At 37.1% G+C, this 27,574-nt stretch overlaps 1 protein-coding gene across 9 annotated transcripts in view; it reads right to left on the reverse strand.

Annotated features, from left to right (window-relative positions):
- The window catches only part of N4BP2L2 (NEDD4 binding protein 2 like 2), a 67,422-nt gene that overhangs the window by 19,313 nt on the left and 20,535 nt on the right, over window positions 1-27,574 (reverse strand). Inside the window, exon 7 of one of the 9 annotated variants that reach the window (XM_008510756.2) lies at window positions 24,610-26,046. The exons of the other annotated variants lie outside the window; for them this stretch is intronic. Coding sequence (XP_008508978.2) covers window positions 26,019-26,046 — 28 coding nt within the window. The 3' untranslated portion in view covers window positions 24,610-26,018. Of the gene's footprint in view, window positions 1-24,609; window positions 26,047-27,574 lie in introns of those variants that run through there. 9 annotated transcript variants of the gene reach the window in all.

Here is a 27,574-nt window from a genome sequence, read left to right on the forward strand (position 1 = left end):
GGAAAGTACCTCAACATAATAAAGGCCATATATGACAAACCCACAGCCAATATCATACTCAATGGGGAAAGACTGAAAGCCATCCCTCAGAGAACAGGAACAATGCAAGTGTGCCCACTCTCACCACTCTTATTCAACATAGTACTGGGGGTTTTGGCCAGAACAATTAGGCAAGCAAAAGAAATAAAAGGCATCCAAATTGGCAAGGAAGAAGTGAAACTCTTGCTGTTTGCAGATGACATGATTTTATATATAAAAAAACCCTAAAGAATTCATCATAAGACTATTACAAACAATCAACCACCACAGCAAATTTGCAGGGTACAAAATCAACTTACAAAAATCAGCTGCATCTCTATACTGTAACAATGAACTAATAGAAAGAGAATTCAAAAATACAATCCCATTTACAATTGCAACAAAAAGAATAAAATATCTAGGAATAAATTTAACCAAGGAGGTGAAAGATCTATACAATGAAAACTATAAGACATTGTTGAAAGAAATAGATAATGACACAAAGAAATAGAATGATATTCCATGATATGGACTGGAAGAATAAACATAGTTAAAATGTCCATTCTACCTAAAGCAATCTACAGATTCAATGCAATCCCAATCAGATTCCCAACGACATTCTTCACGGAAACAGAACAAAGAATCCTGAAACTGACATGCAGCAACAAAAGACCCTGAACAGCTAAAGCAATTCTAAGAAAAAAGAACAAAGCTGGAGGCATCACAATTCATGACTTCAAAATATACTACAAAGCTAGAGTAGTCAAAACAGCATGGTACTGGTACGAAACCAGACACACAGATAATGGAACAGACCTGCAAGTCCAGAAATAAAACCACACATCTACAGACAGCTAATCTTTGATAAAGGAGCCAAGAACATAGAACAGAGAAAGGAAAGTCTCTTGAATAAACGGTGTTGGGAAAACTGGACAGCCACAAGTAAAAGAATGAAAGTGGACCATTATCTTTTGCTATACACAAAAATTAACTCAAAATGGATTAAAGACTTAAAGGTAGCACGTGAAACCATAAAACTCCTAGAAGAAAATATAGGTAGTACACCCTTTGACATCGGTATTAGCAGCATCTTTTCGAATTCCATGTCTACTTGGACAAGGCAAACAGAAGAAAAAATAAACAAATGGGACTACATCAGACTATTGAGTTTCTGCAAGGCAAAGGAAACCAGGAACAAAACAAAAAGACAACCCATCAACTGAGAGAAAATATTTGCAAACCATATATCTGACAAGAGGTTAATCTCTAAAATATCTGAAGAACTGGGGCTGGCCCCGTGGCCGAGTGGTTAAGTTCGCGCGCTCCGCTGCAGGCGGCCCAGTGTTTCGTTGGTTCGAATCCTGGGCGCGGACATGGCACTGCTCGTCAGACCACGCTGAGGCAGCATCCCACATGCCACAACTAGAAGAACCCACAACGAAGAATACACAACTATGTACCGGGGGGCTTTGGGGAGAAAAAGGAAAAAATAAAATCTTTAAAATATCTGAAGAACTCATACAACTCAACAACAAAAAAAGAAACAACCTGATCCAAAAATGGGCAGAGGATATGAACAGACATTTTTCCAAAGAAGATATAAGGATGACCAATAGGCACATGAAAAGACGTTCAACATCACTAATAATTAGGGAAATGCAAACCAAAACTACAATGAGATATCACTTTATATCCGTCAGAATGGCTATAATTACCAAGACAAAACAACCAGTGTTGGAGAGGATGTAGAGAAAAGCGAACCCACATACAATGCTGGTGAGAAGGCAAACTGGTATAGCCACTTTGGAAAATATGGAGATTTCTCAAAACACTAACAATAGAAAGACCATATGATCCAGCTACTGGGTATTTATCCAAAGAACTTGAAATAAACAATTCAAAGAGACTTATGAGCATTATTCGTAATAGCCAAGATGTGTAAACAACCCAAATATCCACTGATTGATGAATGGATAAAGAAGATGTGACGCACACACACACACACACACACACACACACACACACACAAATGGAATACTACTAAGCCATAAAAAAAACCCAAAATCATCCCATTAGCAACAATATGGTTGGACCTTGAGGGTATTACGTTAAGTGAAATAAGCCAGACAGAGAAAGACAAAGACTGCATGATTTCACTCATATGTGGAAGATAAACAAACACATGGACAAAGAGAATAGATTAGGGGTTACCAGAGGGGCAGGGTGTTAGGGGGTGGGTATAAGGCGTACAGGGGCACATTTATATGGTAATTGACAAATAATAATGTACAACTGAAATTTCACAATGTTATAAACTACTACGACCTCAATTAAAAAATTTAAAGAACTAATACCAATCCTTCTCAAAGTTTTCCAGGAAATTGAAGAGATGGGAACACTTCGTAACTCCTCTATGAGGCCAGCATTATCCTGACACCAGAGCCAGACAAAAACACAAAAAAAGAAAACTGCAGACCAAAATCTCTCACGAACATTGATGCAAAAATCCTCAACCAAACTCAGCAGCATATTAAAAGGATTATACACCATGACCAAGTAGAATTTATTCCTGAAATGCAAGAATGGTTTGACTATGAAAATTGATCAATGTAATACACCATGTTAACAGAATGAAGGAAAAAAATCTACATGATCATCTCAATTGATGTAGAATAAGCATTTCACAAAATTTAACACTTCATGATAAAAACACTCAACGAACTAGGAATAGAAGGAAACCACCTCAACATATATGAAAAGCCATATGAAATCCATATACGAAAAACCCACACTGAACACCATATTCAACGTTGAAAGATTGAAAGCTTTCCCTCTAAGATCAAGAACAAGAAAAGGATATTTGCTTTCACCACCTCTATTCAACATAGTATTGGAAGTTCTAGCCTGAGCAATTAGGCAATAAAAAGCATTTAGATTGGAAATAAATAAGTAAAACTATTTCTAGTTGCAGATGACATGATCTTATATGTAGAAAATCCTAAGGAATGTACTAAAAACTATTAAGACTCCTAACCTCGCTCAGCAGAGTTTCAGGCTATGGGATCAATATACAAAAATCAATTGTATTTTTATATATTAGTAATGTACAATCTTAATCTTATGTACAATGTTAATTTTCATTAACAAAATTCCATTTCCAATACCATAAAAAAGAAGAAAATACTTAGAAATAAATTTAACAAAAGCAGCACAAGACTTGTACTCTGAAGACTACAAAACATTGTGGAAAGAAATAAAAGAACACCTAATTAAATGGAAAGGCATCCCCTGTTCACGTCTCAGAAGATACAATATTGTTAAGATGGGAGTATTCCCCAAATTGATCTATAGATTCAACACAATCTCTATCAAAATCCCACCTGTCTTTTTCGCAGAACTTGGCAAACTGATCCTAAAATTCATGTAGAAATTCAAGGGACTCAGAATGACCATAACAATCTCAAAAGAACATAATTGGAGGACTCACACTTCCTTGTTTCAAAACCTGTTATAAAGCTATAGCAATCAAGACTGTGGTGCTGGCACAAGGATAAACATAGAGATCAATGGAAAAGAACTGAGGGCTCACAAATAAACCCTTATATTTATGGCCAATTGATTTTTGACAAATAATTCAATGGGGGAAAAACAGTCTTTTCAACAAGTGGTGGACAACTGGATATCCATATGCAAAGGAATCAAGTTGAACCCTACCTCACATCATATACAAAATTTAACTCAAAACAGATCAAAGACCTAAATATAAGAGGTAAAACCATAAAACTTCTATTAGAAAATGTAGGTGTAAGTCTTTGTCACCTTGAATTACATAGTGGGGTTGTTTTAGATGACACAAAAAGCACAAGCAACCAAATAAAAAATAGATAAATTGGACTTCATCAAAATTAAAAACTTTTTTGCATTAAAGAGTATGATTAAGAAAGTGAAAAAACCCACAGACTGGGAAAAAATATTTGCATATTATATATCTGATAAGAAATTTGTACCCAGAATATATAAAGAACTCAATAATAAAGAGATAAACTCAATTTAAAAATAGGTAAAAGATGAGAATAGACCTTTCTCCAAAGATGATATATAAATGGCCAATAAGCACATAAAAAGATGCTCAACCTCATTAGCCATCAAGGAAATGCAAATCAAAATAATAATGAAATACCATTTCACATCCACTAGGATGGCTATAATAAAAAAGACGGACAATAACAAGTATGGGTGAGGATGTGGAAAAATGGAAATTCAAGAAAATGTCTGAATTATGTACTCCTTGCTGAATTATGTACCCTGTTTGCAGTGACAAAAATGTGTTTGAACATAAACCTTTTTTACATGCAATCAGTAGTTAATATAGTTACAACTAAAGTTTACGTATCATTATTAGAAATTTTAAAGTAAAAGATAAAATATTCAGATAAATTTGAGTTAATACAGTAGGAAATATCATTCAAGAAATAAAGATTGAGCTTGTAAAAATGCTCACAACAAATGGAAGTGAAAAAAACCTAAAATATAAAACAGCAATAATGGCTCATATTTCCTATATACTTGCTATCAGGGCAGATATTTTTATATTATATAATATCTCATTTAATCCTACCTATGAAGAACCTATGAAGAAAGTACTATCATCATCATCTTCTTCATTTAACGGATAAAGAAATTGAGGCTCAGAAAATTGCCCAGTTCACATAATTAATACATATGTGGAGTTAGACTTAAACTCAAGTCTCTCTGATTCCAAACTTTATGTTCTCAACAATTACACAATATAGCTGTCAAAATTATAACTCCCACAATTATAATAAAGGTATGTATTCTTAGATTTACATATTTAAAAATACGTGCATACATATTTTAAAACACAGGAATATGCAAAATGTTAATGGTGGTGAATTATGGCGGTTGATTTGTGATTTTCTGTGTCCAGATTTTCCTACATTGAGTGTGTACTACTTTCATAATAGAAAAGATAAGTAAATGCAACCCTAAGACTTTCTTCAGTAAATAAATTAAGCAGCAGGAAAAAAGAACATATAAATATGTTTAAAGTTTCTCAACATTTAAGCTTCACTCTAGAATAATAAACCCACTTATGGATTTATTGAACATAAATTTTGATTAACGAACATAAACTTATCCCACATTAAAAATAGCCTGTGTGCAAACTGAGTTCTAGCTAATAAGAATCAACAATTATTTGTTGACATCTATCTTATTAAAAAAGCTCTTTATTACTGTGCACTTAGATGCTCTGAGGTGCTGCACCAAATTCACGGGGTTGCCTGGGATGTTGCAAGATATTTTAAACTTTCAAGGAATACACAGCAGCATCTATGAGACAACATGCAAACCTCTAGCTTGGGACAGTTCACAGTTTCAACATCAGATCACTCCACATTCCTTTCAATTACACCTTATATTTACAAAGCTGGGTTTTGAGAAGTTGCTGTGATTAAAAGCAAGTGCCATACAAAAATCCACCAGAGCAGGAAATCACATGGCAGTGTCCAAAGTGATTCCAAGATTTGAGAAACTGTTCAATACCCCACAGGTACATGCAAACTATTAGGAAGTAATTATGGTTATTTAATAATAAAAATATTTTTCTTTCAAAAAAAGCTCTTTATTATTTGGTGACTTCTCTACATCTTCATTAGTCATGAACAAGAAGAATTCCAATTTGAACTATAGTACAGCATATTGAATCAATTTTTCTGTTTCTATCACATGAGTTCTCAAGATTTCACTTTGAGATAATAATGCTTTAAATTTTATTACTGCCAACAACTGCAAATCCTCAAAGTTAACATCTAATTTATTCTTAAATATATTGATTTCATTATGTCCATCCTTAGTCAAATTTTTAAAAAATGTATAAAGAGATAAAGCAACATATATTTCAAAATAGATTAGATAAAAATCACCACTTTCCTGAAAGTTAAATTCCCCAAGGGAACTAGTTAATTTCCAAACCTTATAACACCTTCTCAAGTAAATTCTCATTACTGCAATGGGATTGCTTCCAATACAGAAAAGCCTTTTTATTTTCCCTTGACAAGATCACACTGCTGCATGCATAAAATCCATGATTAACAAGGTAAATGAGTTCAATGTTCTAACGTATTAACTCCAATTCTATCAATTACACTTCTCCTCTTCTACAACAAATCTAGTTTCATTGTCAAGATTTGGGCAATTCTAATTCTTCTAGAAAAATACTTGCAGTTCATTTTCACTGTTAAGAAATAACTTACACTGACAGTATTGCTTCACAGATACCCATTACTCTAAGAAAAATTACAACTAAATACAATTTATTTTGTTATCTGGTCATATAATAAACATTTAAAAACTTATGCTGGAATTTTATGTTGTTCAAAAATTCCTTAATAACTGTTTAAACCAAAATAAGAAAAACTAAGGTGCTTAAACGTCACCTTCTCAGGTAAGGACTATCCTGACCTCGTGTTTAAAATGGCAGCCACTGCCTCCTTCCCCTACCCCCAAGATGCTCACTCTTACCCTGGGCCAGACACTCCTTATCCTTCCTCCTGCTTTATTTTTCTCCTTAGCACTGGTCATCTTCTAACATCCCATATGATTTTCTCATCTTTTTTAACTTCCTGCGAAGCTTTGTCTGTTTTGCTCCCAGCTGACCCCTAGTACCTAGAACAGTGCCTGGGACATAGAAGGTGCTGTGGAACAAACGATAGTTCCACCACTAGGTTCACAGTGGAAGCTGTTGCTTTTGTCTAAGTTTATTCGGTGACTTACACAAATATGTGGGAAATGCAATGTTTAATTTTGTAATTAGAGTAAATCGTCATTTTTCACCCTGCTTACAGTAGGAAAACACTTTCACCAGTAGCCTCAACTGAGACATACTAATGCCTCCACAATTGACGAAAAGCTTATATTATTCCCAGGACAGTGGCTCAGAACTTGAAAATACAAAACAAACCCAGGCAGAGAAAATTCACAGGTCTGGAATTTTACAGGAAAAAGGGGCAGGGTGCTACTTTTTCTTCGTGATATTCTTATAGTCCCAAATGACACTTCTTACTCAGTTATTAATCATATCAATATTTTCCTCATTGTGCTTATTATACATGCCTTACATGTATTACCTTATTCAATCTTTACAACAACCCTATGAGGTAGATACTATTAACAACCCCACTTTATAAATAGAAGGCATAGAAGACAATGAGATTCAAGTAATTTTCCCAAACATCTGGCAGGTGATAGAGGTCTCTGGCATTTAAAGTCTGCATTCCTAAACACTATGCAATACTGTTCCCCCATTCATTGTGATAGATTACATAGTAATGATGAATTACAAGAATTCACAGGTTCCAACATCACTATTATTACCTAACTCTGCTGTTACACTAAGCAGAGACCAAAAACAAAAAGGGGAGACAATTTCTGTAGATGTAAAGTAAGTTCTAGTAATTTGAAATTATTAACAATATCTTTTGATGGACTAGTCATCCCAAAGAAACTTCAGGCTACAAAGCAGCTAAGCCAATTATCAATAGGAAAAAAGTAAAACCAACAGAAAAAAAATCCAGTTTGCAATAACAAAAAATTGCAAACAGTGTTATTTACTTACCAGAAGTTCTTCCTAATTGAATAGTCATTTATAATGGAATTTGCATATATGGAAAAAAGAAATTTGCCTAGTAAAATTAGTCTTTCCACATATCCCCCAAAAAGTTGCCTAACTCTGGCAACTTGAAAAGCAATGAATTAAATACTAAAACTAAATGCCTTTCTGAAAACTATAGGAAAAGAAAAAGCTATTATGAAGCTTGTTTAATCTTACTTCTTGTCTTAAGCCTGAAATGAGATAGGTGATATCCATGTATGATCTCATACGCGCATCACCCCTACTGCCTTAGGATTTACCACTTTCAAAAGATACTATTTTAGGAGCTGGCCCGGTGGTGCAGTGGTTAAGTTCGCATGTTCCGCTTCTTGGCGACGTGGCGACGTGGGGTTCGCCGGTTCAGATCCCAGGTGTGGACATGGCACCACTTGGCAAAAAGCCATGCTATGGTAGGCATCCCACGTATAAAGTAGAGGAAGGTGGGCATGGATGTTAGCTCAGGGCCAGTCCTCCTCAGCAAAAAGAGGAGGATTAGCAGAAGTTAGCTCAGGGCTAATCTTCCTCAAAAAAAAAAAAAAGATGCTATTTTAAACATCCCAAAATGCCAAGCTAAATTTTTAAAAATCATTTTTCCTACATGTATCCTAAAAGCATTTTTAGGATCAACATCTCTGTTTTCCTATAGAAATTAATATAATTAAAGTGAGAATTCATTACTATCCTATCCTTCAGAAGGATATTAATATCCTTTCAAATCCCAAACTTACACCTGCTTGGTAAATCCCTTTAGTAGCAGGCACTATTAAAGACAGACCTGATTTGCTACAACTTTTCAAGTTCTTAACATGTTTGACACATTTAAAAGTCACAGCTGTTGTTTTAAAACAAATACAGTAACTACTAAATTTCCAAACCTTTTCAAACATGAAATTAAGAAGGAAGTATCATGCCCCCTAAGAATAAAAAATTTCCAAAAGTGGATGGCCTCATAAGCACAAATTTAAAATTTCATACACTTAAAATTGTGGATTTTTTTTTAAGCTCATCATTTGTGCAAACAGAAAACGCTGACAGAAGGCAACAAAACGTGTACATTTTTGCAGCCCTTATTTTCTAACATGAAAAAAATCGCCTACAACTTAACCATTTGACCGACATCAATAATCCCATTCACTGGACAATGGTTGATGACCCTAGAGGTTTTTAACAAATGAGTGTCAATTTCTGACTCCCGTGTGCTGTCACTGTAAAAAAGTTACCATTACTGTACTGAGCTATAGTTATACCTTAAATGACTTCAAATGTATGAGAGCTACTTACTGGCTCTCTTTCAAACAGTGCCACATAGTTCAGCTTTTTGAGCTCTTCTATCATGCATCTTATAGTGTTTTTGTATCCTCAAAAGTTCTCAGGCTGTCAGATCTAATTTCTTACTCTTCTCTCTGGGACTAACCCAACTTTGTAACTACTACCACCTGCTACTGCTGAAATATTTGTGGTGGGGAAACCAACAAAATAGCCTTACTGGAATTTTGTACAAAAAATGTAAATTGCCTCAAAGAGTGAGCCTTTGAAAGGTACTGCCTAGGGACTTGGATGTATACAGCATGTGTCATTTACTTTGGCAAATCAGAAAACCCTTTCTTACTTTTGGGATTTTAACCATGTTCCAAACAAAGTTTGTAAGGAAATGACTACTTAATGAGTGAACTGCTCCTATATCTGTGTTTGGAGTGAAAGAGCATCTAGTACACGATCTGGAACACAGTAGGTCCTCAATTAATGTATATGCATATGTGTACGTGTATGTGTGTGTTTGTTTTCACACAGACACAAAAGGGGCCTGAAGGATGGACACCAAACTGTTAACCTTGCCTAGGAAGGAGAATGTGAAGGGGATTAGGAATAAAAAGGACTTACTTTTCCTTTACCTCCTTCTGTATGAATTTTTTTAGGTCACACTTGAATTATTTATATGTGTAATTCATATCCAGGTTTGTGTATCCCAAAGGACAATGCAAGCACCACGGATCATTTCCTCACTGTGTACTCGGGATGACTGTCCTCCTGTGTACCTGTCAGCCACACTTGATTGAGTTCTATCATCTTGCCACAAGAAATGCTCAGATGGAGCAGCTCCCACTTGAGAACGCTGCACAGAACACTAACCATTGCTTTTTTCTTCCCTCATGTCACAGCTAAGTAGTTTAAGTCATGCTTCAGAATACACTGATAGCTTTTTTACTTTCCTGCTTGCAGTTGTTCCCTTTCTGATTCATGACATATTACCTCTTAAGAGGACCCTGGCACATATGTGCCAGTGGAGTTGTGATGCACACTATGTAACCTTTGTGATGAGCGGGCTACATTCCTGGACCTCACCAGTGACTTTATTTTTCTCTTTAATATAATGTTCCAAAGGAGAAACTGTCTAAAAAGTTGAATCTGTGGTGGGCCCAACTGTACGGCCACAAAGGTCAGACAATGTCATTCTTCTGTAGACCTCTGGCTGTTTTTTTTTTAAGTGATGGCTCACAAAATATCTTCTGGCTGTCTTCCAGGCAGGATACAGCTTGAGTTCTTTCATTCAGTTTTCACTTCTCTATTTATTCCATTAATTAGTGTGTTGCATATGTAGAACCGTGTTAACTTTAAGTTGTGTAAAAGTGATGAAAACCTTACCTACGTACGGTACATTCATGTTTTAAATTGTTACATGACCTTGGTCTTCTTTAGGCTTTTATCATCAGCCAATATACACACAATCATTCAATAAAATAGTTTACAAAGTATCATATAACTTCTCATTTCTTTATGACTATCTGAAGAACTCAGGATGTTGAACATTGCTGAGTTGGGTAAGAGCCCTCATCCCTACCCCCCAATTACAGCAAAGACTCCTGTCAAGGTTTCTTACTAAAATGTTAAATTTAGTCAAACAACTGACTCACTATACAATATTACTCCAAACAATATTACTCACCATAAATCCTTACTGGGAAGATTTTTGAGTATAGGAAAGAAGTAATTGGAAGCCAGGAGTCCTCTTGTCCTGCTTCTTCCACTGAATTTAGGTGGTAAGTTATATCACCTCTTTGGATCTCAGTTTCCTCATCTACAAAATGTGAGATTTGAGCTAGATGTCCCGTATTCCTTTTAGCTCCAACACCCCATTTTTCAATATGTTAAATACTTTGCCAAATAGAAACCAGTAATATGTTTAGTATTTTTTGCAGAATCCAGAGTATACCATAAATAGTACCTCATTAATATTCACAGTATTCATGAGAAAACAAAAAGGTATTATTTTTATATGTAATATTTGAGTCATGAACTAGGACAGCAACTTGTGAAAAGTCACAAAACAGCAGTATAATGAGAACAATGGTTCTGATTTCTTGATTGTGATTGTAGTACTCTACTCACTATACTATCTTTGTTGCTGTTTTGTCATATTTAGAAAGCAATGTGTTTTGACCCTTCTCACCCTCCATCAGCCAATTTGCTCTTCAGGGTACTCAAACCTACCCTGCTCAATTTCTTAATGCTTGAAATCTCCACAGCATTCTTGTTCCCCCTCAATTCTCTCATTAGAATAATTACCAATGATACTTTCTCATCTGTTTCCTACGGATATCCCTTAGGGTTCTGGGTGCAGTAATTGTCTCATTTTCTACATAATTCCTATTAATTTTCTACATAAATTTCAACCACACACAGAAAGATCTGTCACTACCATCTCTATATCTGTTTGGAGCTTCTACCTTTATACAGACTCAATATATCCAAATATCAAGTGGCTGAAAAGGACACCAGAGATTCTTTGTACTATTTGCTATGATGGTTGTGGAACTTCCTCTCTCTGTGGCCTTTCTTGCAATCCCTTCCAGGACTCCCAAGCTCTTGGTCTTTGAAATCAATGAATGAGATCAGTTTTCTAAGTTCTCCAAAGATGTTGGCTTGAATGCCCCTTGTGGTTTTTCCACTCCTGGCTTCCTTGGGCAGAAGATTCTGCCCCAGCTTTGGTCTCCAAGACCTAAGCCTTATCACTAACATGTCTGACCAGAACCTCAACCAAATCCATTTGCTCTTACCTCCCTGCACAAGTTTTCAGACTTGTCCCTAAAACTGGAAGATAGAGAGACACAACTACTGTTAATTCAACATGTATAAGTGAAAGGACACATTCTACTCATTGTATCCAAGAAAGAGGGGGTGAGAGTGCCAATTATAAACTCCAATCATTCCAGCCAATAGCAGAGGTGAGGGAGGTGCTATTCACTTAATACCAGGCATTTTCATCTCATAGTTTCTCTGGGACTCTACCCATCCCAGAAAAGAATTAGGAGAAAACTAGAGAACTTGCACGATTTCCTTATGCACGTAAAAATTGCCATGGAGACTCAAGAAGCTACGCTTCTCAGAGAGACTTCAAAGAGCTAAAATAGTCAATCAGTATACTTTTGTGGCCACACAGTTTGTTATAATACCTAAATTCTTCTGTACCATTTAGCATATAGTACCCTGAGCCCTCTGCTAACTCAGAGCAAAGCCTCTTCTCCAGGACCCCACTGACCTAACTAACTAACAAGTTAATGACCGGCATCCCAAAGGGCCCATAGATTTCCTCTCTAGCACAGTAATCAGCTTCAATTACGACTGGTTGGTGTCCACGCAATCAACCCCCAAATCATGCCTCCTGAACACTGCCATTGGCTTCCTTCGGGGACCTCTAAGGTCTAGCCTGTGCATTTCCTGCTTTTCTCACTTGTCCCTGGGGAAACTCAAGTGGGTCTTGACAAGGAACAGACCTGGCACGAGCCACCTCAGCAATCAGCCAGCCAGTTCCTCTTCCTTCATGTCCCTTCTGCCAGAACTGGCCTGGAAGACAGTGGGAAATGAGATACCAGTGGCAGTGGCACTGGTACCCCAGCAGGCAAATGTCCAGTGCCCTTTTGGCCCCCTGACCAAAAGGCTGTGACTACTCACCATTGATTCCCCAGAGTTGCCTTTATGTGGTTACTTGTGGTAACTGTGGCTTCCCCAGGAATTTGACTAAGACAGCCAGAAAGACAGCAGATGTGCCAGCTGGCCAACTGGCCCACCACACCAACTACTGAATAATTTGAATATTACTTCTGCAAAAAGGCATATGCAACCAAGCTACTTCTGGTTTGTTTCTTCGTCTTCTCCCCAAAGCCCCCCAGTACATAGTTGTATATTCTAGTTGTGAGTGCCTCTGGTTGTGCTATGTGGGATGCCACCTCAGCATGGCCTGATGAGCAGTGCCATGACCACGCCGGAGATCTGAACCGGCAAAACCCTGGGCCACCAAAGTGGAACGCGAGAACTTAACCAGTCGGCCACAGGGCCAGCCCCTACTTCTGGTTTTTGACCACCCTTCTGTCATATCTGAGTCTTAGCCCTGGTGAGGAAGACAAAGACACCTGTTGACTGTACCAAGGGGTGAGTCAGTTAGCATGCCACCAAATTCTAAATTCCAAGTGCATATTCAAGAGCCATCTTGTAATGACCTCTCATTCAGAGTCTATTTCCAACAATAAGAACTCTTGAATCTTTCAGCTACCTTAAGAGTATAGGTTCTGACCTGATAGCACCTTCCCACTATTCTTGTCCAAGACTTGACAGGCCAGCCCAAGATAGAGTTAGATAGGGTTAGGCAGAGGTGTGGTGAGGAGTCCATACAAATGCAAGTGGACTTAAGCTTATTGCAGACAAACAAGGCCTTTTTTCATGAAGAAAAAGAGGAGTATGACCAAATAACATACTCGGTGACCTCATATCCCTGTCAGATGGGTATCTTCACTTCTAGTTCAGGTCCTCCAGAACACAGAGAGAAACATAACCTGAGTTGAGGAGAATCCCATTTTCCCCTGATAAATGCTGGTGCTTTTAGTAGTGGAACAAAAACAAAAAGACAAGGAACACTGGCTCTACCAGGATAAGAGTAGCCTTATGCACTAACTGTGCAGAAGGGCTAACCATTCTACTCATCTTTAATTTTAGTCAATTCAGAGAGGCTCCCTTGCTCCAAAGTTTTTAGTTTCTCATAACCTACATATTGGGCAGCTAAAATGACTCAGCTGACTCTCTGTCACAGGATCTGGAAAACCAGGTGATAAAGGTCACTCTACCCTGAAAGACAGTCCACCTAAAATACTTTGTAACTCTCTAGTTACCACTGAAACTAAAACAAATCATCAAATTTCATCAACTAAGACATCGTTTTAAACATAAGCTACACTTGACCAAGGTCAGGGCCACCCTGGTGTGGCTCCCGAAGAGCAGAATGCTGGGAGAGAAATGGAGGAGACTACACAATCAGAAAGGCCAGATGTGCTTATCAGTAGATTAAGGCCCACCACAAGCTTAATGCCTCTGCCAAACCACTGCCTGATAGGCTGCCTCAGGCTGCTCAAGGTATTCAACAAACACAACAAAATGTTAGGTAGCCTTCCAACTGACTGATAAGGTGTCTACAGATGTTTCCTTCTTTCTATTATTCTCATTGTCAAGTATGCTCCATTCCAAACAGTGCTATACAAAAGTGTTATCCATATTGATGCCAATCCATGAGCAGTTTGCTGCTAGTTCACGAGAGTAAAGAAATTGAGAGTAAGTTTTTTTAAACTTTTATAGTAATCTGAGAGTAACTTTTATATTCGTTGAATTTAATAAATTACTTGACTTGTATTTTTAAAATTTGTTCTAGTAATTCACTTTTTTATTATACTTTACTAAAGTATCAGACTGTGATGGATTGGAAATTTTTTGAAACTTATCTTTCACTACAAATAGTTTGAAAAGTGCCTATCTAAAACAAATGCACCTATGTCATAGTTCTGCTGAAATCTCTTCCACAAGCCCTATTATCTGCAAGAGAACTCTTAGTTCATTAACATTGCGTTTCCAGATTCTCCTTGATCTGGCCCCTGCTTCCTCAGAACAGAGCTTTCCAACCAGTGTGCTTGGTAATGCCTTGAATGGGTGACAGATAAGACCACTGAACAGAGCCTGCAGCAGATGGAGTCCCCACGCCCCAGCACCAGTAGCATTTGGTAAAATAGCCTGGTCCATTTACTCCAGCAAATTCTACCTATTTTGTTTTCTGTGTCTGTCATATGTGGAAAAGGCTAAGAAGTACTGTTGCCTGGAGTTATCTCCCATTACAAAATACACCAAATTTTACACTCCAACAACAATGAAAAGTCTGCTTTCCCACCCATACCCAAATTTGTATTTTCAACCCAGGCCCCTCTCTTAAACTCTAAGCATAGTACATATTTTACATCTCCACTTGGATGTCTAGATTGCATTTCAAAGTTATCATGTCCAAAACTAAAAACAGCTGTTTTCCTTTCCAAATGTGCTCTCCTACAACACATTCTATCTCAGTAAACTGCAACTCCATCTCTCTCTCATACCCATTACCTGATCTATTTAGCAAATCCTGTCAGCACTAGCTTCAACTACTTCTCACCACCTCCATCTTTACCCCCTTGTTAAAGTCACAATCATCTTCCACTTGTATTATTGCAAGAGCCACCTAACCAGTCCCTGCTTCCACTCTTGCCTCTTTAAAACTGATTCTCAAGACAGCAGCCAGAACTGACTTGAGTAACTTAAAACAGAAGTCAGATGATATCATCCCTTGCTTAAAACTCTCCAATAGCTTCCCAACTAAAGCAGAGTAAAGCTATGTTCCTTCAAGAGTTTACAAGGCCCATATTATCTGGTTTCTTCTTCCTCTTTGACTCTCTCTTCTACCACTTTGCCCTTTGCTCACTTGGCTCCAGGCAAACTGACCTCCTGCTCTTCCTTAACCACATCAAGCAGTCCCACCTCATCAGGGCCCTCTGGCAGGATCCTCTGTCTGGAATGCTGTTCCTTCACTGCTCTCTTTGCTAATTCACTCTCTTTCTTCAAAACTCTGCTCAAATGTACCTATCAGTTAGGCCTTTACCAGACCACTCCAGGTAAAGTGGCATCCATTCCCCTAAGCCCTACCCTCCCTGTCCCATTTATGCTGCTTCGATTTTCTCCATAGCACTTACCACCTGACTTACTAAGATACCTGTTTATTGGTTTAGGGTCAGCCTCCCTACAATGACTCCAGGGTGGGCAGAAGCTTTGTCTATTTTTTTCACTGCTATCTCTCTACCACCTAGAACAATGCCTGGCACATAGTAATCACTCACGAAATACTGTTAAATGAAGAAACATTTGCATGAATAAATGCATTACTGTTTCCTGCCTCTGAGCCTTTGATCACTCAGTTGCTACTGCCTTCAGGCCCTTTTCCCATATTCTCTTTCCCTTGCTAAAGCCCACTTTTAGACAAGGTTTAGGCATCAGCTCCTCCAGGGAGCCTTCTATGAACCTAGTCCTCCACATTTCACTCACTGACTACCAATCCATTAACTGAACAGTGGAAAAGTAACTTCATTGCTACATATTCACGCAAAAAACATTTTACTGCCTCTTCTCACTACTGGTTCATATTTCTTGACCACGTCCCTCCAATCAGAAAACACCATCGCATCCCTAATAACTATAGCTTCCACCTGCTATGTCCCCACTGCACTGAGCACTACTACTACATACCTGTGTAGATTGTCCCAACACCCAAGATATACCTGATGCACCTAAAAAAAACATAAAGCATTCTGATATGTACTAGGCACGACAACTCAAGGAGGAAGCCTTGTTTGTTTTCCACACTTTCCACCTTCTTATGACTGCCAAATGCCAGAATGCTTCTTCCTGGGCCTATTCAAACTCAATCCCATCAAGTCTCAATTCCAATTTATACCCACCATGTATTTCACACCATTATTGGCCTCCGAGAACTTCAATCTTCTACTCTATATCTTGGCCAAGCCCTGACAACCTGAGATAAAGAGTCAGAGTAAATTGTGGAAATTTTCCCAAGCTTACCCTCCCTTCCCAACCCCACAATGACCACCTTTCACACCTTTCAAGGACAAAAAGGATAAAACCCTTGTTCAAAGTAGGGAAGGCAGACAGGAAGCTTCTACTCCAATTCTGTACCTGAAAATCAGTCATCCCCCACCAAGAAATGATATACGTATCAACTAGTAAAGCAAGCCTCCAGCATTTCAACACCATTCATGGCAATGGCCTAATATCATCTTTGTATGCATCCAACGATTTCAGTTCCTGGCTTCTGACTCGCCTCCCAGTTTACCATGACATCGTTTCCTATTTGTTGACTGAATTTATGTTTCCTCAGCATAATCTGGTGTTTTCTGAGACTTTTAGTTAAGACCTACTATGGCTCTTCTGACCTCCTTGGGCAAGACGTTTACCTAAGCTTCAGTCCTGGAGACCTACTATGGGCTTTGTGCCTTCAGAAGGTCTAACCCAGCTCCTCTAAGGGGAGAATCCATATGACCAAACACACATTTCTTGAACGTTCCCCATTATTTCCACACCACAGCAATTTATCAACATCTTGCTTAAAAGTTTCAATAGACAATTATTTAACTAATTAAAAACTGATTAGGTGCTTTTTCTTTTGATTTCCTTTCTCCACTGAGTGCTTTCTATTCTGCCTACAGATAACCTCATTTTTCTATAAGTAAACTGTTTCTAAATATAATAATTTCTCTTCTACTTCACTGCAGGAGTAGAAAATCATCTAAGAGGTGAGTCAAGAAGAAAAGGCATATTATTAAAAATTTAGAATACTATCATTTAAAAAAACAAACAAACGAGGTACCCGTAATTCTATCTTCAAATACTACAAACTGCCTCTTCTACCCTCCAACATATACCTTCTCCCCTTTTGTCTACTGAATCTTGTGACAACTCTGTCACTTCCCTAACTGTATTAAAAGAATAGAAAGCCAACATCCACTCAAACTGATGCTCCTATCTTGAATGACTCATTTCATAGGAGCCCAGGCTGCAATTAACTAACAGTTTCACATTACTACAGCTAAGCTGATATCACACTATCACATTAACATGACACAGAATGTCATGTATGAAAAACAAGGGGAAAAATGTCTCCATAAAAACCAGGAGAGACAGGAAAAGGTTCACTGCTTTCATTAAGTTTGACATTAAAACAAAAAATTCCTTTTTTTTTTCTTTTCAAAGAAATAGGTTCGTATGGTCTGGCCAATACACTGCTCTGTGAAACTAATTATACCAAATTTGTCAGTAAAAATGGGAGTATCAAATCGACTGGATCATACCAACAGTCCACAGAACACAGGTGAATACATAGTGCCACTATTCATGATAAAAAGGCACAGGCATCATCACAAATTGTTTTGAGCTATTCCATAGCTCAACTCCTGTCTGTGCTAATGAGGAATATGAGCATCTTTGATAAATTTAGTAACCAAAATATCAAACTATCCTTCTCTCTCTCTCAGCATTTCTAACTAGCATAAAAATCAACTGGTTTGTCTCCTTCTTTGCCTATCCCTAGTGTGTATCAAAAGTATAGAAGCAAAATCATCAAAAGGCAAACAAAATCACAGAATTTCAAGGCTAACACAAGTGCTATTTCAGCTGAAACTCTAACATACTCATCTCATTTAATCCCTCCAATAACCCTATGTTACAGATTGAGAAGGTATTATCCTCATTTAATTATGAGGAAAGTTTCAGAAAATTAAGTCACTTGCTTAAGGTGCAATCAGAATTGCAACTTATCTTCAAATTCTGCAATTTCAAATTCTGTGCTCTACTAAAATTGGAGGTTTCTGCCTTCTACAACAATCCCTGATGTATCTTGAAGGAACAGTGTGAAACACACAACTCAATTGCACTGTGAACATCTCCAGTGTGGGGCAACCCAGGATATAGTTCTTAATGAACACACTCCATTTTCAGAAAGCTTAGAATTAAAATACAATTTAAGAACAACTGATCCAGTCAAATGCTCTCATTTTACACACGAAGGAACTGCAAGAGAGAAGGAAATGCCTCACAAGTGCCTCTCAGATGGCCAGGTGTAATAGCTGTGTATTAGTTTGCTACTGCTGTGACAGAGTACCACGGACTGGGTGGCTTAAACAACAGAAATTTATTTTCTCACAATTCTGGAGAAGTCCAAGACCAAGGTGTCAGCACGGTTGGTTTCTTCTAAGGCCTCTCTCTTTGGCTGGTAGATGGTCTTCCTCTTCCAGTTTCTTCATATGGTTCTTTCCTTTGTATGTGTCTGTGTCCTAATCTCTTCTTAAAAGGACACCAATCATATTGAATTAGAGCCCATCCATATGACCTTATTTTACCTTAATTACCTCTTTAAAGGCCCTATCTCCAAATACAGTTACATTCTGAGGTACTGAGGGTTAGGACCTCAACATATGAATTTTGATGGGACGTAATTCAGCCCACAACGATCCGCCCTCTGGCCCCCACAATTCATGACCTTCTCATATGCAAAATATATTCATATTCCGACAGCCCCAAAAGTCTTAACTGATTCCAACATCAACTCTAAGTCCAAAATCTCATCTAGACATCATTTAAATTAGGTATGGGTGGACTTGAGATATGATCCATCCTGAGGCAAAATTCCTGTCCAACTGTGAACTTGTGAATCTAAACAAGTTATCTGCTTTCAAAACACAATGGTGGGAGAGACATGTGACAGACATTCCCTTTGCAAAAGGGAAAAATCAGAAAGAAGGGGTGACGGGTCCCAAGCAAGTCCAAAACCTAGCGAGGCAAATTCCATCAGATTTTAAGGCTGAAGAATAATCTTGTTTGGCTTTTTGATCTGTCCTCCAGGCCCACTGAGATGTACGCCCTGCCTTCCAAGCTCACCAGTGTGGTAGCTCCATCCCCTCAGGCTTGGGGCCCTGATCCCATGGTGACATGGCAGCCCTGCAAAACTCTAAACCACCTTCAGGATCATTCTTCTCTTCTTGAAGGACAACACACGATCACAGCCAGATAGGTCTATTAACTTGTAGAATCCCGTAAATCTAACAGCCTCTCTTCATTTCATCCTGTCTCTGTCCCTTTCAGTCCAAGCTGGTAGTGTTTCTGTTGACATAACCCCATCTCTATTCCTGCTGAGATAGCTTAATAGTTCCAGAAGTCACATGTCCGTAATTTCTTTAGCAGATGGTTGTCTAGCAACAATCCTGATGTCTCCAGAACACACTTTCAAATTTTTCGCAATATGCATAGGCTAACAATTTTCCAAATCTTCAAGTTTTGGTTCCCTTTTGCTTAACAATTCTTTCTTCAATGTATCTCTCTCCTTCTTGAATTTTACTATAAGCAACAAGAAGAAATGAGGCTGTGCCTTTAACATTTTGCTTAGAAATCTCAGGTAAATAACCAAGTTCACGGCTTACAAGTTCTATTTTCCTCACGGCACATGAACAGAATCTAGCCAAGTTCTTTACCACTTTATAACAAGATCACCTTTCTTCCAGTTTCCAATAATGTGTTCGTTTTTGACTTTTTCATATTTCTACCAATGTTGTTTATGTTCATACACGTATATCTCTAAGACAACACAGCCTTCTCGACAGCTTTCTTTCAGAGCCCTCACCAGAATCAACTTTAACATCCATATGTCTACCTACAATCTCTCAAGGCAACCTTGGCTTTTTCTAACATGCACCTCAAAACTCTTCCACCCTCTACCATACCCAGTTCCAAAGCCACTTCTACGTTTTTAGGTATTTGTTAGAGCAGCATCCCACTTCCCAGTACCTAAACCTGTGTTAGTTTACCAAAGCTACAAAGTACGACAGACTGGGTGGCTTAAACAACAGAAATTAACTTTCTCACAATTCTGGAGGTTAGAAGTCCAAGATCAAGGTGTCAGCAGGGTTGTTTTCTTGAAAAGCCTCTCCTTGGCTTGTAGATGGCTGTTCTCCTCCAGCGTCTTCACAAGGTCTTCCCTTTGTGTCTGTGTCCTAATCTCTTCTTCTTATAAGGACACCAGTGGTCTTGGATTAGGGCCCAACCATATGACCTCATTTTATCTTAATTACCTCTTTAAAGGCCTTATCTCCAAAAAATAGTTACATTCTAGGTACTGGGGGTTAGGACTTCAACACATGAATTTTGAGGGACACAATGTAGCCCATAACAAGCTGAGACTAGTTATATTCACTTACTATATGACTATCGAAAACCACTCTTCCCAGCCACTGTGCTGATGACCATGTAACGGTAAGCAAAACAGGTACAATCTCTGACTCACAGAGCTTTAAAATAATGGGGGTAAATGGGGTCGGCCCAGTGGCCTAGCAGGTATGTTTCCGTGCTCCATTTCGGCGGCCCAGGGTTCGAAGGTTTGGATCCCAGGTTCAGATCCTGGAAGCAGACCTATACCGCTGATCAAGCCATGCTGTGGCAGCATCCCTCCCACATATAAAAAGAGGAAGACTGGCAACAGATGTTAGCTCAGGGTCAATCTTCCTCACCAAAAAAATATTAATAATAATAAAGAGGGAAAATAATCATATACTCATCATACAAATTAATAAAGAAAAAGCACATGAAAGCATATAACATGTCTTTTAGACCTCACCAACCCTACTATGTTGAGAAAGGCTTCCTTGAAGAGCTCAAATCTGAAGGATGAGTATGGAAAGGATGTGTGCACCTAGAACATCCCAGGAAGAGGGAACAGAATAACACATTCAAGGAATTGACAGGTGGCCAGTACAGCTAGAATGCAGACAGTAAGAAGAGTAATAAAACATGAGGTTGGACAGGAAGGTAGAGGCCACATCAACCAGGATCTTAAATATCACATAACGGTTTTTGGTCTTTATCCTAACAGCAATGGGAAGCATTTTAAGGAAAAAAGTGATCAAAAGTTAAATGCTTGCAAGTAACCACATAAGATGAGGACTGAAGAATGCTTATCAATACAGAGGAACATTCCAGAGACCTTAAAATCTATTTAGGATGATGGGGCAGAAGCTAAATTGGAATGGATTGAATAGTATCAGAAAGACGTGAGAGAAAAAAGACACCAGGTGTAGACAGTTCATTAGAGAAGTGTGGCTATAAATGAGTGGTCTCAACAAACAGGGACTTTAAGAGATGAGAGACTTGGTCATGTTTAAATGAAGACAGACTAAGAAAAGAAGGCAAGATTGAAGCTACATAGAAAAGGAATAATTGATAACATAAAGATTCCTGAGAAGATAAGAGATGGAATCCAGAGCACAGGTGAAGGCATTTACCTTATTAGATCAGAGGAGGGCTACCCTCTTTATTGAAACAGAAGAGAGAAAAGAGAGGAGATACAAATGGAGGTGGAACTCAGATTGCCTGACTCTTATAATAATGTGTTTCATCCACTAAAACCAAGCTACGGACACTTCGAAAAGTGTCCTAAGTAGGATAACAAACTAATTAAAGAAAAGTTAAATTGAGGTTACTTAGTCTGAAGAAGACAAATAATAATTCAACATAATTTTTCAAAATATGGATAATTATACGAAGATACGCATTTGTACCAGTTATCTTATTGGTGAATAAATATAAATGTGTTGAAACTGAAAAAAGATTCAAGCACTTGACTTTTTTAAAAAATGCTACACTTAGGATCACAGTTCTTTGGAAGAAGAGTTCTGAAAAAATGATTATGAACTTTTGGTTGGACCACTTTAAGATTAGGTTAAATCTCTGAAGTATTTTTCTCAGATTGCCAGGAATTCTTTTGCAAAGTGTTAAAGCAAAAAACAAGAAAATAATCTTTAAATGACTCTAAAATAAAAGGATAATCAAAAGCCTCAAGGTTGCTCTACTTAGCTGTATTATAGGATTTAATTTCCTGATTATAAATCACAAAACTAAAGACTACTGGCGAGTTTCAAAATCTGGAACAAGAGGCTCTGATGGTGTTAGATACACCAAGTTAAAAGGATGAGCCTTCCTCTCTGCTGATGTGGACACTCTTTCCCTTAGCAAGTATCAAATACAATTAATTCACACTCCATCTCCATGTTTCCTAAATTACAACTGCCCTATATAGTTGCTCTACTTAGATCAATGTGTCTTTAATATTAAAAAGTTGTCGATTGTTATAGGGAGAAGACTAGGTCTAATATTCAACAAACATTTATTGACTGTTATTAAAGGACAAAGTAGTGACCAAGGAAGGCCTGACTTTCATGGCTAAGGGTACAAGATAATCTTTCTTATATAAAACCTTGGGCTCTACTGGTCTTTAAAAAGCAAGAGGAGGATGGAAAGGAAGAAATATCATTTTCAACCACTATTCTTCTAGTCATAACAATTTCTTTCCTATTATTCCCCAGAATTCGAAGAAAATTTTCTCACTACTTCTTTTTTTTGGTGAGGAAGATTAGCTCTGAGCTAATGTCTATTGCCAATCCTCCACTTTTGGCTTGAGGAAGACTGTTCCTGAGCTAACATCTGTGGCCCATCTTCCTCTATTTTATATGTAGTACGCTGCCACAGCATGGCTTGATGAGTGGTATGTAGGTTCACGCCCAGGATCTGAACCCATGCACCCTGGGTTGCCGAAGTGGAGCACACGAATTTAACCACTACACCACCAGGCCGGCCCTTTTCACTACTTTTTAATTAATTCAAAATGTCTAGCCCAGGCCTATCACATTTCCTGTAAAAACTCGAATTTACTTATATTTGAAATGAAACGTTTTAACCACATCTTTGCCAGTGTTACACTGTACTATATTCAAATAATCTCAATCCCATAATGTACTGTCTTCCAGTTTCCTGAACCAAAAAATATCTTAATCTATTTATGAAACCAATGTTATTTCTTTTTTCACTAAGTCTTCTGTATTCTAACAAAAATCACCTCTGATTTCACATTTAGAAACAATAATGAAAAAACCCACAAACTATTCTTAAGGAATTAAGAAAAACCAAACACGATCCAATCCTCCTATTTTTAAAGTTAACTAAAACAAAATAAGGCAAATATTCCACAGTAAGAATTCACCATTCTGTACTTAAAGCCTTTCCTTGTAGCATCTAATAATTATAGTCATGCATTACTTAACAAAAGGAACATATTCTGAGAAACTCATTAGATGATTTCGGTGTTGTGTGAACATCACAGCGTGTACTTAGACAAACCTAGATGTTATAGCCTACCACACACTTAGGCTATGATACTAATCTTATGGGACCACTACTGTATGTGTGGTACATCACTGACCCAAAACAACATTATGTGGCACATGATTGTAATTCAATATATTAATTTATATTGCAAACATAAGTAACTGGCTCCTTCACTGTTCTTCAATTTTGGAAAATTAATTTAAACAATATAAAAGAAAAGGATGCTAATTATTAAACAAAAAAAGCCCTTAATTCTTCAGGAATTTAGAAAACTGATGTAATTTCCATGCTATCTACTACAAGTACACTTAAGTATTAAGTGGACATTAAAGGAAAAACAAAGTGAGACTACTTACAAATAGTGTTGACCTATTCTAAAAAATACTTCCTCAAAATTAAGTCAGCAAAACAAATAGCTTATGTAATTTAACAATCCATTTATTGAATACTACACATTTCAAATGCTAACTAAAACCGAAAAAGATTAAAATAAATTTTAAACACTAAAGCACAATAGCATATGTGAAAATTCATTTGAAAAGATGTTGCTGAAACATGATTATCATTTATTTCAATGTATATTTTGCAGGAAACATTTAAACACTGAACAGTATCTCTACTTTCAATCTTGACTTTAAAAAATAGCATTCTAAATAAATGGCCATTTACAGATTTCTTCCCTCAACTTCACTGGTACATCAACATACTTTCTAACCCTATAAATTCAAAGGTACCATAAAGATGCACTCAACTCTTCACTTCTTTCCTACCACGATAAAAACCTAAAGAATAATATTTTTAAAAGATGACTATGGTTTCAAAGCTAAAATGGGATATAGTGAGGAATATCCCTGAAGTAGATTTGAATCGGTTACATCTCATGCTGGAGAAATTATGTTGTATAAGTTGCTTAACCTCCATAAATTTTCATTTCCTCTTTATAAAACCCTTGTAGGATTGTTACAAAAAATTAGAGACTGTAACAATCACACTTAAAATAGGGACTGGCACTGACAGGCATTAAATAAATGGCAGCTACCTAAATGACTATGATTAAATTAAGGCTTGCTGCTCTTAAATTCCTACTGGACATTGTAGCAGCATTGCAGAATATGAAGAACCACTTGTAGAAGCTGAACTTAAAATACCTATCAGGTTTCCTTCAAAATCATTCAGTTTGTTAAGAAGGACAGATTGAAGAATCATGACATTATCGGGAATCCCATCATAGTGAATTTCTAACTACTACTTATCAACTAGTCTTAAGCATCATGATGCTTAAGTATTATAAAAGAATTTTTTCTCAAATCCATACATCCAAGTACTATGTCATGTTTATGGGATTCCTAACCAACAAATAACACATTGATAGATTTTTATAAACCTTTCCAAGTATTTTCATATTAAACTTCTGCCTAAACAACAGGGTCAGGAAACTAACTGCAAAGCTGTGGTCTATAATTTTAACACGGTTAAATAAGGTTCATTAGCAACAACGAGTTCAGTGGAACATAGCAGGGGAAAAAAGTTACCTCTATTTTTGCCAGGCACTTACCATCCCATCATCTTCTTTTAAAAGGTTATAAAGTTACACGAGGATAGCTGAGCAGAAAAGGGACAAAAGAAAAAGAAAACATGTACAGGAAAAGACTATGAAAGAAAGAAGAAACATGATTTCTAATAATTAAGACAGGGGAAAAAAAAAAGAAAAAAGAAGAAAGGAAGAGTAAGAAGCCACAATTCCTTTCCTTTCATTTTGTTATACTAAAAAAACTGAAAAGTTGAGTTCAGAATAACAACTGAAAAGACAGTAAAAAGCTGTACAATTATTATAATTCTTAGTTGTAGATGAACTAACCCCAAGGGTAAAACTTTAATTTTATATGTCCTATTTGAGAATATAGTTAAAAATGCAAAATAAGAAAAGAATCCAAATAAAGTGTATTTCAATGGACTCTACTGAATTTGAACAGAAATTTAACCATGAATGAACAGATTATTCTTACTTTTCTTCCTTAGTTACTAATAAAGTTGGGAGGCAAAAAGCCCAATAGGTCATCTCAAAATATCTCAATTTTCCCACTAATTTACAAAAAAGAAGTTCAACTAAAAAAAAAAAAAAAACAGCAGCCAAGTGGTTGAGTTCATGCGCTCCGCTCTGGCGGCCCAGGGTTTTGCCGGTTGGGATCCTGGGTCGGGACATGGCACCAATCATCAGGTCACGTTGAGGCAGAGTCCCACATAGCATAACCAGAAGGACCCACAACTAGAATATACAACTACAGACTGGGGGGCTTTGGGGAGAAGGAAAAAAAAAATTATTGGAAACAGATGTCAGCTGAGGTGCCAATCTTTAAAAAGATTTTTTTTAATTAAAAAATTGAACTATTAACAACAGGATAACACTCCTAGATGATGTCTTCAGTTACTTACCAAAGTAGGTACAAGGCTTGTTAATGTCTGGGGGTCAGACTATGGCTGTGTCTGTGCTAGATAAAATAATCTATTTAACTGGTACTGAAATTTAAGACAGATTATTGAAGTTAATGGATTCTGTATTAGGAAGTGTATTACAATATTTAGTTATTGCACTTATCACACCTAGAATGAGATAGAGTTATCATTCAGAGAACAAAACTAGTTAGGAGGAAAGGGAAGAAAAAGAGATTATTTCTAATCTAAATGACTAAAATAACCTTGCATTATATGTACCAAAAAGTCAAAACTTTCCAACAGGGGCCGGCCCTGTGGCCGAGTGGTTAAGTCCCATATGCCATAACTAGAAGGACCTGCAACTAAGATACACAACGATGTACCGGGGGGGATTTGGGGAGATAAAGCAGGAAAAAAAAAAATATTGGCAACAGTTGCTAGCTCAGGTGCCCATCTTTTAAAAAAAGAAAAAAACCAACTTTCCAACACACACAGCCTTAGCTTTGATAATAACTCTCTATTTAAATACTTTTGAAGCTTCTTTCCAGAGCTATTTGTGCTACTCTTTCCCCTTTTTTCTGCGCATAATTTGATAGTGACAATTCCACATAGTGGATAGTGAATTTCCACAGAAGCTATATTCAAAATTGAGCTTACATACATGTATATTCTATTACAAAAATTATGTCATTACTAACTATGTCATTACTAGTTACTCCTTTCAGAAACTATTACAGCTTAATATTACTTGTTACCATCCTAAGGATATTTTAAGGAGAAAATCTCATATACATACAGGGAAACCAATTGTTTTAATAGTACCTTAATTTTAAAAATAAAATAAAAATTGATATGCCAATCTTATTTAATAGGTAAAGAGAAAGAAAATCATCACCAAAGAAGATACTCATTGATCCCTTAATATAATCTCTCCTTTCCCTGTAAATTCACAAAAATCACAGCTAACCATTTCAATGGAAAAAATTTTTAGTTATAAATTGTAACCTATTTAAAACTTAACTCTAAAAACCACTAATTCAATCTGCTCTTTTCTGCTGTCACCAAATATTTATTCTGAATGGTCACTGTAACAAAACTAAGTAACACTCTTACGATTTTAGACTAAGAAGCATTTCTCTATTAACATGGGTTACAGATGTTAAAACAAAACAAAAATACATACAAAAAACCTTCAGCCCTAATAACTGAATTCTAAGTCACTGCATTCATGTTATACTACTACATAGAACTTCAACAAAGGCTAGCGAACCTATGTGGTCAAGGCACTAATACATAAAAAACCTCATTTCTTTGACATTTTCCAAAGAGAACACCATCAATTTTTTAAATAAATACTTAGACCAGGCTCAGAAAACCAGACATTTCTGC

The sequence above is a fragment of the Equus przewalskii genome, chromosome 16 (assembly GCF_037783145.1).
Source record: "Equus przewalskii isolate Varuska chromosome 16, EquPr2, whole genome shotgun sequence".
NCBI lineage: Eukaryota > Metazoa > Chordata > Mammalia > Perissodactyla > Equidae > Equus > Equus przewalskii.